We start from the raw sequence: 13,844 nt of genomic DNA on the forward strand, positions 1-13,844 counted from the left end.
GTAGTGTATTGTATGAAGTTGGTCACCACCTTAAATCATGTTTGGACATACCTTGTTATGTGAACACAACAATTTGTTAATCAGGGTTTAACGTTTACTGTCACAGTGTTATAAATATAGCAATGGGGTTGTAGTAACAAAAACACCCAAATGTGTCCTGTGATAATTTTATTCTGCGGGTATTAAACTTTACGATGCAATAGCTATCTTGATGGTATTCTTTGAGACTTACTGTCACAGATCCTTGTTAATCTATTTTTAACTTTAAGGTGCTTGCTATGGAAAATTACAGTATTTTATATGCAACTATATTTGCATAACTTTAATATCTTCATCGTTAACCTAATCTACAAAAGTCCTGGCCCTACAACTCCTTTATATGACGTATATTTTATTCTCCCTAGAGAATACAAGAGCACTTCCTCCAAGTTTAGAACTGAGAATTTGATACAGGGAAAACTTGGGAAGAGGAATAGAGGCAGAGATAAGTAAGAAGAAAATGCGGTTTAAGAATATATGGTTAGAATAAGCTACACGGTGGTGCTGAGATTTCATGCCTTTTCCCCAAAAGCTTCACAGAAAAGGCATGTTTCGAAGAGGAATTTCAAGTCTTGAGGAGACAACCGGGGAGAAATTCCAGAATCCAAGCATAAAAAACCAGACTCCTTTAAACTCTGTAAAATTGGAAAGGCAATTAAGTCTACTAGGATAGAGCATTATGCCCTTCTCTTGACTTCCTTGTGAGGCCAGCTTGCATCGCTTAACAGGAATCTCTCAAGGCCAAAACTCTGGTGCTGTCTTGGTTTGTGTCAGATATTCCATAAAGATTCTTTGGAGTGCTGTTCATTTCCATTAACCCCAATCCCCACCTTATATTTTCACACTATGTAGTAGATGCCTGGGTGAAGAAAAAAAAGGCAATTCAAGGATTTGACTATTTATTTTAAAATTTAATACTATTCGTGTGAAGTGGCACTTCAGCATCTTGAGTAACAGGATGGGATTTTGTACCAATGGGTTACAACCTTCGCCTATAAACCAGATGGGGGAGAAAGTAGCATTTCCAAATTATGTTCAGGCAAATGATGAGATTATTCAAATAACAGGAACATCCCTTTAATTGCCATGATGTAGACAAAAATGTTTATGTGACATTTTCTTTGATAAGCACCTAAGATTTTTCTAGCCACTGGTTAAAACAAATGCACTTGGGTAATCTTTGGCCTGCTTTTATATCTTAATTTGGTATGGTTTTTAATTGAACTATTAACTATTCAACTTCTCTAGCATCAGGAATGCAAATTTGATTATTCCATAGTCTTGCAAACGTATCTTTCATGTTACAGACACAGAGTTTTGCAGCCAGTTACAACTGTTTCATTTCAGTGTGAGCTCCCGTTGTATGGAACAATCCTGTACAGGTTGCAAGCACCTCACTATACTCCATGTCCTTTCACTGTCTTTTTGCCCAATGGTCCACTGAACAAACTCAACCCGAGATGGTTTTTCAAAAGATAATCTGTATTCCTGTATACCAGAGGAGTGCTTAGCCTTTAAGTGACATGCTTGGGGGGCAAGCATTGGAAGACATGGAGCCAGAACCAAGCTGCAGGTGTGTTGGATGATTCCATATACAGATAGCCCTTGGCTGACCACCTTTCATTCAGCGACCAAAGTTACAACAGTGCTGACTGAGGAGACTTACAACCAGTCCTCAAAGTTGTGGCCATCACCATGTCCCTGCAGACCTTCACTGCTAGCTTCCAACAGTCAGTCAACGGGATACCAGCAGGAAGTCGCAAATGGTGATCATGCAACATTGCGCCTAATGACTGTGTGGGATACACTTAATAATGACAGCTGGAACTGGCAGAACTGCCATCGTAAGTCAGTGTGGTCACACAATGTTGCACTTTACAACTGCATCGCTTAGCAACAAAGTTCCTGATCCCAATTATCGTAGTTAACCAAAGACTACCTACAGTATATGTCCTAAAACTACAACTCAACCTATAATTTTTGGTGTGCTTCTGGAAGCTGTAGCTAAGATTTGGTGTGTGCATGGGAAAGTCACATGCTGTGAACTTAGATTTCCCCAAGGTATCTCTTGCATGGATAATGCTGTTACAACTTCAAAAGGCTATATATTGGGGGAATGGGTTCATTACTAGCATCCAGAATGTTTCTTCTGATTTTTGTAGACTGAAGCCATTTAACAATGCTTCCCCTCAGAGGACTAGAATTATTTTAGATCCAAAGTGATGCTATGAATAAAACTTCTTTCAAATAATTTGCATGATCCTATTAAGTAACTTGCAAATCAGGGGAGGTTAATTCAGAAAAAGCTTTCCATTGGGAAAATCTGGGTATTTCATTTGTTGTCACAGTATCTTTTGTGGCTTCTTGAAATCTGGTTACAATCTTAATAAGCTTTTGAAAGTAGCTTTAAAAAGTATTATTTCAGTTAGATTAGGATTGTTACATTCAACAAGGAACTGAAATCAAATTTAGATCAAATGTCTAGCCTGTCTCATCCCAAGTATTTGTCACAGCACAAATTGGGGAAAAGGCTTCAACCTGTGCTTGGCTAGGTAGGTTACACAGAATAGCAACAGTTCTACATTTGACAGAATACAGATGGGTTTAAATTTGGGAACTTTTGTGTCTGAAACTTCCGATTCATCTCATGTTTCTACCTAGGCTAGGAAGCACAAGGCAGGATGGCCAGTCTCACAGAAGCTGCGTGGCCAACAAAGCTGGTTTCCTTTCTTGTACTCAAAGATCCATGCCAAAAAGCCTATTCAAATTACCAATGCTTGAATTACTTCTTGAATTACAGGCCATAATATTCAGTGAAGGGATGTGAGGCACATACAGTCACCCAGACCATACAGTCACCCAGACATAGAGGTGCCTCTTTCACAATTTACAGGGCAGAAGAAACAGAAGTTCAGCCACGGCAAGTTGAGCTAATTTCAAGGGCATATTTAAAAACCCTACTAGTGTCGGCAGAGTAGACTTTAGGCAGTTGTTCACTTCACCACTGAATCCAATTTAATTGTGGCCAGATTAAGACCACAAATATACTAGGCAAATTAGATTCATGGCACTGCAGAGACTCCCAGGCACTGTAAGCATGTCACAAGACAGCTGCATAGACTAAACTAATTTCTGCCCTGTGGCCAGGCTCCCTCTTCTGCTGTTGCGAGAGAAAGGTTTTCCAATTCCCCAGATTGTCAGCCTGTGTGGGAACACCCTCCAGTTGTATTGTTGATGGAAGGGGTCACCTGGCTCATTAAGTCCAACACTTTCATAGGCATAGCTCTTCCTGATTAACTCAAAGTCTGTTCTCTCTTGGAGTTCTATACATAACAACATTTGAAGGCCCCTTTCCCACATTGTAAGAATATGTTGACAGCATGGAAGTATTTCCACTTTGTTGATACATCCTCCATTTTGTGCTGCTTCAGTGTGTGTGTGCATTGACTGTGACCTTCCACTGAGTGATTTATCCAGACACCCAACCCCTCTCCAAATACTGCTTCAAGTAATCCTGGCATTGTATAAGAAATATTGGACAGATTTTTCCTCTAGCATACCTCCGCTCCTGATTTGTGGACTTCAATCCTCAAAATTCCCAGCTAGTATGACCATTGTGTAGAATTCTGGGAGCTCAAGTTTGAAAGGGGAAAGTCAGAGCAACTAGTTATGTACTTGGTTTTGGCAATGAGGCCAAATAGCTGCTCGGTTCCAAAACCATTTGCACTGGATCTTTTTGAATGCTCTTCTAATAACCCCATCTAGTAAATAATCTTTTCTTGTCTTTTAGCAGGAAAGATAAAGAACAATCCAATATAAAAGGGATTCCTTATGAGCCCATCTAGTAAGTAGAGCCAACTGAAGTCTAATACACCTGAAGGAAAGGTTGAAGAAAAAAACATTTTGAAAAGACATACCAGACACATAAAGCACCATCCTGAAAGCAGGAACGAGATCCCTGCCCCCCCAAACTGTGAACCACAAATATCCACATCTTCGGAACAAGGAGATAAAGAGGAGAATCAGCCACATGGAGTCAGTGGGAATCCTTCTACCACCAAAGCAGATGGCTTGGAACATCCAGAAACCAGGAACATACCAGGAAGTGAGAAAGAAATGGGCCTCATTTTTTGTATATTTTTATTTACAATATTAAAAAATGCTTGCCCATGAATGGATGGCCTCACAAGTTCAGTCTGGATTTGTCAGTGACACACTGTGCAGGAACAAATGACAGTGACAGACATCAAGGACAGAGGCAGCAAATACTTGGCACTGATATCTATTGAGGCTTTGCTCAGTTTCACCTTTATTCTTAATTATTACTATTCATTCATTCATGTCACAAATTGAGGCAGTGCAGTGATCTGCTTGATCCAATTTTTGTTTAAAAGTAGGCAAATTAATGGCCTGAACAAGCCATTACAATACCATTTTCTAAAAATTCACATCAGCCAGTAAGTGAAACAGGTTGGAAAGCTGAGTTTAGGTAATGGCAAGGCCCAAAAGCAGCTAACAAATTAGACAAAAAATAAACAAGAAACAACCATTTTGTTTTCTCAATGGACAGAGAATGATTCTGCAACAATGAAGATCAAGAGAAACACACAACACTAAGGTCAGTGCAAGATATTGCAGCTTTACTTAATTGGATGCAGATTAGATTTCGTCTGCTGAAACCAATTAACTAAAAAAAAGCAGATTAGCAGCATCTAATTTGATTTGGATATTTTCTTACTATTGCTAGATGTCTCCTTAGATCTCTTGTCTTACTCCTGCATTTTACTTACTGCTTTTCAAAACCAGCTCACACAGGATTTTTTAAATTAATATTTTAGAGTTTATTTAATGGATTCAAAGGCATGTCTTTTAAAATAGATGTGTATTTGTGAACTATCCGCATCTGTACATATTTTATTTTTCAACAGCACTCTTCAGGGAATTGGGAATAAATGGCATCTACACAAGGCAGGAGGGGAAGAGGAGCAGCAACTCTGTCCTAATCATCAGCCTCACCAAGGACAGAAATTGCTTGCACCAGCTGTTGGAGGCTCTTCCTGTAATTTAGAGATCTGATATTTTCGGAACAGTAATTTCACAGTGCCTCTACCAATATAGAAGGCTCTGGTAAATGGCAGGAAACTTTCACATCTGTAGAGCAAAATAGAATGATACAGGTAAAGCTACTGTATCTATAACACTACTGAATGTGTAAAATTCAAAGGGTGATTAGTATATACCCATTTATCCAAGTGGAGTTACTCAAGAGTACATCCATTTTTATCTCTTTTGGATCTCTCTCTGAGTCCAAATACAGTATTACTAGGATTGGTTGGGACCCTAACATCTTGATGTAATTTTCTACCGTGCAGAGTTGACTTTAGGAAACAGTAATTGCTAGCGTTACCAATTCTGCAGAAGGCAGAGCAGCATACCTAGGCAGTGGTGGGCTGGTTGAAAGGCACAAAAATGGCAGCTTTTGCATCTAATAAAACTATGGCATGTAAAGGAGCACAGATGACATAGAAACAAATAACCACAGAGCACACTGACCACGGATAACAGATGGTCATGTGAATTTTGATTTGGTGTTTGATATGGCAGCACAGAAAAGGCACCAAGGAATGCCTAGCAATGCAGCCAGTTTGAATGACCTCATCTTTAAATTCACTTGACGTTTTTGGAAGCAAAGATGACTTTGGTGACTCATATGCCACACTATACTTTAGCAAGGGTGTGTTTCATTCAGGGTTTATCAGAAATTGATATATTAAAAAAAATAAGTGAGAAGAAACTCAGTCTTCTTGAAATCCCTAGAAAGGTTTGCAATTTCTACCAATAATTTCTCAATTTCAGAAATGCTTTGCTGGTTTCAAAGAGTGGACTTCTGTGTTATGCTATCCGATTCATTTGACCATTTATTTTTTAAATCATGCTGGTTTGCCTTAAAGGGCAGCCTAGGCCTCTCAAACCAAACTGTACAAGATTCTACCAAAAGCAGTATATACACCTAAGTGTGTGGTGTCAGGAAGCAACTGGTGTGCTGGGTTATCCCAGTCTTGCCTTCCAGACTTTTCCTTATGAAAAGAGCCTCATGAATATCTACATAGGCAAATGTTTTTTCACACAATATGTCATTTAAATAAAACCACAAAGAAACTTGGGAGTAAGGCTAAAACTCAAGAGGTTTGTCAGATAGTAACCGCTAAAGTCTTGGGAAGGATTATGGTTTCCCATATTCAGTACAGAAGCAACAAATCTTGTTCATATTTTAAAGGATCCCAAGTTCCCTTGCTAGGCTATTATTATGACTATTTGTAGTCCTTTTGGCTGTGCAAATGGTACTTTTTAAAATCATAACCTGTCCTTTAATTTGAATGAAACTTAACAATTTTTTAAAATAAAAAAGTTTCTAATGTGTTATCAATCTGGACAAAATGATTGATGGGGGGGTGGAGGGTTAGTTCTTCCAAGTGCACTGAATCTTAATTTTCTCATTTATGCTGCTCCTCCATGAGAATTCCCTTCTTCTTGTATGTACATTACACACACTGGATTTTGTCTTTATTCTTTATGTCCTTCCTTATTATCTTTAACATTTTAATTATTTAAACTATGCTTTAAAACTTGGCCTTATTTTTAGCTGCTTCTCCTGTAGAACTACACTACTGATCCAGAGTGAATTCCTAATCAAACGTTACCCCCATGCACTGTGGCATCAAACTGTCTGTCCTCTACATGAGTAAGAGACAATGGAACTGTTCAGCCCGGACCATCTATACAACCAAACGGTGTCTTTTCCTGTAACACAGCTTCAAATTCTTCACATTAAGGATGCTTCATCCAGGAATTAATTTTTCATTGAATGAAAGCTTTTTCTAAAGACCCTTTTAACCAAAATATGAAGATCTCATATAAACATTACACTTTTAGCAAGTATCACATTGAAGCTTTGTCTCAATATAACCACATTGTGCAACAGAATAATAAAAACCATGGTAATGTTCACTAAGTACTTCTTTTAATAATCTATACCCACCCTGCATATAAGGTTATATATTCACATAATACATTGCCAGATACAAGAACACGTTCAGCCATTGAAAGAGTTCATGCTAAAAGTATAACATATAAACTGGCAATATTTTAAATCTAAATTTAGAATTGCAAAGCATTCTGCCTTTTCCTCATTAAAATATTCATTTGAATTTCTGCATGTGTCATTGGCACGGATCCTTAGCCTTGGCTAGTATTTGATAGCTTTTTCTGGACCTTACTCAGAGATGGCAAAACTGGCACAGAATGTTTTGTGCAATTACTCACCTTAGTTACTAAAAAAATCATGCCAACTGTTTAAAAAATGTATAGTTTACACACTATGAATTTGGTCCAAGCTAGTCTTTTACAATAATTCATATTATTGCAGCTTCAGTAGATGATCAGTGACTTTATAAACTGGTGGGACACATATTGAAGACATCACAATCACATGTGGGCACAGTTTATTCTCTCAATGCACTCGTGCATTGATTCTGCTTAACAGCGAAACAAGCTTTATTAGTTCAAAACAATGTCCCTTTCCCCTTCTGTTGCACCTTACAGATTAGCTTAATTTCCTCATACTGTTTCCAATCAGAGCATTATCTATATTTAAAGTTTCAAATATTACAGGAAAAGCTCATTGTCAATCATTCCAACCCCATCCCTCTCTTTATTCTTTCCCAAACTAAAAAGAAAAAAAAATCCCAAGAACCTTATAAATACATGCAAAACATTGTACATAGCGATTAAATAATATCAAAATGCTATTACAGATCAGGTGCACTTTAAGCTGGACTCTAGAATATGGCAAACACACCAGGGTACATAATTGCTTTGAAACCACACTTTTTTTTTTTTTTTTTGGAAACCATTTTGTCATGCATACCATATAATATTCAGTCTTTTGTTTTGTCTTTTTCTTTTAATACAAAAATACCATTGCTTGTTATACTGTTTATTGAAAAAGGGGAAACTTACAATTCTTATATGCATGCTTTTGAAAAGATTTAAATAAATATATATACAATATTTATGTTAATACTGTATATGTATTTATTTAAGGGCAGAAAAAAACCTGAAGAAGTAGTCTTAGCCATGGGTTTAAAGGGCACATGAATCTGTAGACTGGACTCCTTTGTTTTTGGTTAATAGGAATATTGCCAGCTACAAAGCACAACCAAAAAGTAAGTAGGATAGAGTATTAGGGTGCAGCTATATTGGCTGTAATATTGAAGCAATTCTAAAAGCATCATGGACTGGAGTGAGAGTTCTACTGATTTCCTCTCTTTAGTGGTAGAGCTAGATGTCCAAGAGTCCTTCATCAAGAAGACCCTCGTATAGTGTTTGGTGACCTTCTGAGCAGAAGCTTATTCATGAAAGACTTCCATGACACATCTGGAAGCTGTCATCACCTTCCTGTACTCTTCAAAGCTGTGTCTGTTCTTAGATCTATAACCATCCCAACAATTGCTGTAATCTCATCAAGAGGTATGGTGGGTCAGAAAAAAATGCTGAACTAGGCAGTGGTCAGCAGATTCTGATCCGTTAAAAACACTTTTCTTGAAATGTGGCCACTGAATTGGAATTATTGGAGAACTTTAATGGACTTGCTTGCAGCCCCATTATAATGGGTGCTTGTGTTGGTCTGTAGGTCAAGAGCTAAACGAACATTCATTTAGAGATTTATACCACTGTTCAAATGTTACCAGAAAACAAGGTTACTGTATAAATCTGTGTTCACAATTGCCCATGGCTAAAATTACAGTTAGATTTGTTTTCCTCTTGGAAATGCCTTTTAAAGTAGTATTTTCCTAAAACTTATTGCACAAAACTTTTAAAAATTAAACCAGATCCCTGTGCAATAGAATAAAAATAACCAATTGCACAATTTTAACTCCTGAAAATGGATATTTTTCACTGCACATAGGAAATGATGTAATGTCTTTGGTACTAATCTGCCAATTTATTTAACAAAAAGAATATATTCCTACTATTGAGCACTGGATGAAAAACTAGTCCAGGGTCCATTTCATTTTTTTAATCAATAAATCATCCCAAAGCATAACAACATACATAGGAGGATACTACCCCGTCTTCCATCTGGCATGGCACAACCTTGAATTATTTCTCCCTCCCATTATCATTTGCTTCCTACAAAGATAATTTTGTTCCTAACAGTATACTTACTGTTGTAAGAAATTACAACCTAACATCATTCCCATCCAGCAAGGATAGACTACACTTATAAGTAGGCTTGTGTGTAGGGACTGCTTTATTTGGATGCCAGATACATCCAGAAGAACGCTGCATAGGGTAAAAATAAAACAACGTAACATAAAATAAGGTGTGCACTCTGTACTGAAGAGCTGATCTTTGCTGGACTGGGTTTACTTGTCTTTTCTCAGATGGCTGATGCAGTCAACTTTGGACAGAGCTGTTCAACTATTTTAACAGGAGGAGGGATTTAACTGAAAAGAAATCCCTCCCTTTCCCCAAGCAGATGATCGAGAGCATTAGCTGAACCAGCAAGGCGGCCGATGGGCGAGGGGGCACATCCGTGACTCTGCAAACTGAGGCTCCTCGCTTTCATATAAAGTCCTGTCTCGTGGCCACGTGCTCTACAGGTCCTGAATAATTTCAGCCAGTCAACTGCAGCCAGTTTTATAACTGAAACTAAATTAGGAAAAACTCAACTATTTTACATTTAAAAATATATGCACAGTAAAACACTTATATTTTAAGCAACCTGCCATATCAACATAATTTATATAAAAAACATTTTTGCATAACACAACTGACTTTATTACAAAGATGGCTGTTCGGAGAAAGGAAGCTGACAAGAGTCTGACCAAACATTCATTTTCCACTGCCAGCCACGGGACTACATTCCACTGCAGTTACGTAACTCACAGCTTTGTTTCTTTTAAACAAAATACATATGGCTGACTTAAAAATATATGTTTCTGATCTAAAGAAAACTATATATTTTTTGCATAATATTTATATAATTATCCCCTGTCCCCTGAGGAAACTAGACGGAAAAAAGGGAAAAGATGGATAAAAATGTAGGCCAGATTCCTCACTGCAATCTGTCAATTACAGATATTTGGAGTGAGTTTCTTCTTCTTCCAAAACATGTTTGAATTAAAAAAAACACCCAAACATAAAAATAAAATCAGTATCCCCTCCCCCAAATATTTCACAAATAGTCACGCAGGTGCCTAACACCCCCCTTTGTTTTTGCAAGTATTTAAAATAGAAAAATGACCCTCGAAGCAATGCAATGTTTTGAACAGAATGAAATGAAATGAAAAGGGGTGCCCTCCCCCTTATCGGATAGGTTACACAACAAGGAATGGCAGTTCCCCTCCCTACAGTCCTCCCAATGTATACAGTTCAGATGAAAGGATTGAAGTGGAGGTATCCGGAAGGAAGGCGTGAGAGAATGACGTGGGGCCTTATCTGCAATTCAGAGGGTGGATCGTGGGCATTTTTCAGATAATGGCAGTTTGCTGAGCCTAGCATTTAAGTCCTCTTGATAGCAGCCCTGCAAAGAACAGCTATGGAAAAGGAATCTTCATCAGTCTACTTTGAACTCAGGATGAAATTCAGTGACCAACCAATCAGGTAAAAGGATCTGCGCTTAAAGGTTGAATAAAGAGAGACAATTCACTTTTCTTCTTGGTTAGTTTTGTCTTTGCTTAAGGAACACTTATCTCTTGGCAAAGAACTGGACTCCTATGGGACAGGCAGGGCTTTGGGCAGTGCTTAGACAGGGCACAGGAGTTTCTGCTGTGCGTTCTTCCAAAGGAAAGGAAAAAACAATAAAGTGCCACCCCCAGCAAAAAGCCTCAGACGCTTGAATTCTGGGATGGTGGCCAGACAATAAAACCTTCAAGAGGAAGAGGAACAGTTTGGTTCTCTTTGCTTCCAGGTAGCACTTTCCAGGGAAAGCACTGTGAACTGAGATGTGAGGCCAAATCAGTGCACGTTTGGATGCCCCACTTCTCTTGCAGAAGTGCAGCATAAGCAGTTTCAGCAGGACATCCCATACAGCTGTGACCTGCAAGGCTGAAACAGTGACCTCCCATCAGATCAGCATCTTAATACTGCAGTTGTATCAAGATGAGACCGATAAGCATCCTTGCAACACAAGGTGCAAAGAAAGGGAAAGCCTCTCCTAACAAGAAACGGGGAGAATCTCATTCTTACCAACTGAGGAAAGTGCTTTGTGCCACAATACTACACAGTATGTCCCAAATGTACAGAATGGATTCATTTGCATTTTCCACACACAAAAGCATTCTGTGTATGTATTTGTGCCCAAAACTTTTTCCTGTTACTTTTTCACTCTTCAGCATTCAAAATGCAAGAGAAACTGCAAGAACGGACAGCTTCTTATTAAAGGTGGCCTTTTTATCTTGCACTCTCCAAAGAACTGGCTCCTTCTCTCTAATCATCCAAATGAAAATTGAGCAAATGTTACAAGGCCAAACATGTCCCATCTTATTTGGAATCAAAGAGGTTGGGATGTTTACCTTACTGATGACATATTCACCTGATATTCAAAATGACAAAATCCCAACCAAATAATACGCAATACGTAAACATCTTACATACGTCAGGTAACACAGAGTCCCAAAATAATTTCCTCTGAAATCCCAAGAGTTACTTTTCATTAAAAACCGTATTTCCTTAACATTTAATTCTCTCAGAACATATGGTACTGTGGTATCTCCTTGTGACTTAGCCTTATTTCTTTTAAAAAAATGTATTTTAAAACTGATTATATTCCTCCTCATCTTTTGTGACTGATACTAACCTGGAAACAAAGAGGTAAAGAAACAAAATGGTAAAATGACAGATACTATTTCTTCCCCCACCCCACTCTGTAGCAGACTGGGTTCACTTTCATACCCAGCTCCTTACTCAGATCACCCCCCTCCCCTTTAATAACATTCCCATGACACTCATTGCCATCTTCCCAAGGCATATAAAAGCATCTGGGATTCTGATTCCATAAACAAAAATTAAGGAGGTATCTCATAACTGTGCCACAGATGCTATACGTCAAACTTTTACAGGGAATCTAGAGTTTCTCTATTTAAGCATGTAACTTGAGCAAGAAGAAAAATCACTACTACCGACATGTGGTACCCAACTTGAGAAGATGATGATCATACTGGTGAGTTCATGAGGGAGGTACCTCTGCCAAACAATTTGCTTGAAAATCCAACTCTACCCAGGTGGTAACATGATTCCTGCAGCCAAGAAATCATAAAGAGGATAGAGAGGAAAGTGGCCAATGTAGCTGCAGTATACGGTCAGATATTGGTGCCTATGTTGCCTAGAGAAAGGGGAAGCAGGAGGGTCAAAGTTCAGAGATCAAACTGATGTTTCCAAGCTGTGTAAAGGGCTTTCTGGCTCTGGCATGGTGTCCTCAGCTATATTGCTGTCCATTGCATTGTTATTTGTGTTAAGGGGTGAGGACTCCCCTGGGCTCTCCTCACTTTGCTTTTTAAGTTCTTCAGCTTCCAAGTCTTCATCAGTGCCATCGAGGAATGGGGTCTGAGGCTCGTCTTCCTCGAGGATGAACTCTGGATGAGTCATGAAGTTATGAATGGAGCTTCTGGATTCGGGTTTCTCGAGGCCTTCATACAGGGAGCTACGGAACGCATTCACCACTTTGATCTATACCATGGAAGGATGAGGGATGAAAACAAAAACAAGCAAACACAAAAGTGAGTGATAGCAATAGGGAGTCTTTAAGGATTTCAGGGGGAGGAAGAATGCAACAAGTGTAACAAAAACAACAGAAGCTGCAATACTAGTAGTTTTGAACCAAAAAAAAAAAATAAGATCAATATAAAAGAGTGTCTATGAAGAACCAGGATAACCACAACAGTCAAAAGTCAGGCACTGTATATGTGATGGGGCAACCAACTATGAGAAGGCTTCAGGAGCTGCAAGAAAAGACATGTCACATTTCTAACACAGTAATTTTGAAATGCATGGACATTCAAAGCACAGTTGTTCTTCAACAAAAATATCCATATGGAGCAGCTCAAAAACAATTAAAACATACACATTCTCAAAGTGCAGATTTGCTTCAAGGCAAAATTGGGGTGGGAAGAGATGGTGCCATTTTTTAATTCTCAAACCTATAAAGATTAATTGGCTGAAATGTGTTGCACACAAAAATGGTCACGACCAGGTGCTGCAGCAAACCCAAGCAGAATGGTATCTCAGTGAGCATGCAGTAGTAAGGAGGCTATTAAACTGAAGTCCAAGCTAGGAGCTCTTGTGTTTGGAAACTGGCCAGTCATTTCCAAGAGCAGTTAATAGTGAGCTTTTTTGGTGGGGATGCCAAGCACTCACAGCTGCTCTGTGAAAGAGCCCATCGCTTCTCTTCGCTGGTGACAATGAGGTTCAAAGGGAAGAGGAAGGCAACTGTCCCAAGTCACCCTACAGTTCCCAACTGCTTTTTTTCAACAATCAGATTAGCAATTAAGGGAAGAGGGAAATGGAGCACAATCCCATGCTCTTAATAATTCTTTGGTTATTTTGATAGTCCCTGACTCAGATTTAAAGATATTTCTGTCCTTCTGTTTCCTGTTTTGATCACAGTTTCTTCGGTCACAGAAATAATGTAAGTCACGTATGCAGAACAAAAAGGCATTATTGATCCTGGGATTCAGACATCTTCCCTCTGCATGATGAGTCATGTTGCTGTGAAAATCATGCTCACCCAAACAAATCAACAC

At 38.7% G+C, this 13,844-nt stretch overlaps 2 protein-coding genes across 3 annotated transcripts in view; one reads left to right on the plus strand and one right to left on the minus strand.

Moving 5' to 3' along the window:
• Positions 1-13,844, plus strand: part of GOLT1A (golgi transport 1A) — a 321,971-nt gene that overhangs the window by 225,501 nt on the left and 82,626 nt on the right. The window lies entirely within an intron of this gene.
• Positions 7,525-13,844, minus strand: part of ATP2B4 (ATPase plasma membrane Ca2+ transporting 4) — a 167,973-nt gene continuing 161,653 nt past the window's right edge. For both annotated transcript variants that reach the window (XM_063297549.1, XM_063297551.1), the window contains one exon: positions 7,525-12,771. In XM_063297549.1, coding sequence (XP_063153619.1) covers positions 12,466-12,771 — 306 coding nt within the window. In that variant the 3' untranslated portion in view covers positions 7,525-12,465. The remainder of the gene's footprint in view (positions 12,772-13,844) is intronic.

This window comes from Candoia aspera, chromosome 3 (genome assembly GCF_035149785.1).
Source record: "Candoia aspera isolate rCanAsp1 chromosome 3, rCanAsp1.hap2, whole genome shotgun sequence".
In the NCBI taxonomy this organism is placed as follows: domain Eukaryota; kingdom Metazoa; phylum Chordata; class Lepidosauria; order Squamata; family Boidae; genus Candoia; species Candoia aspera.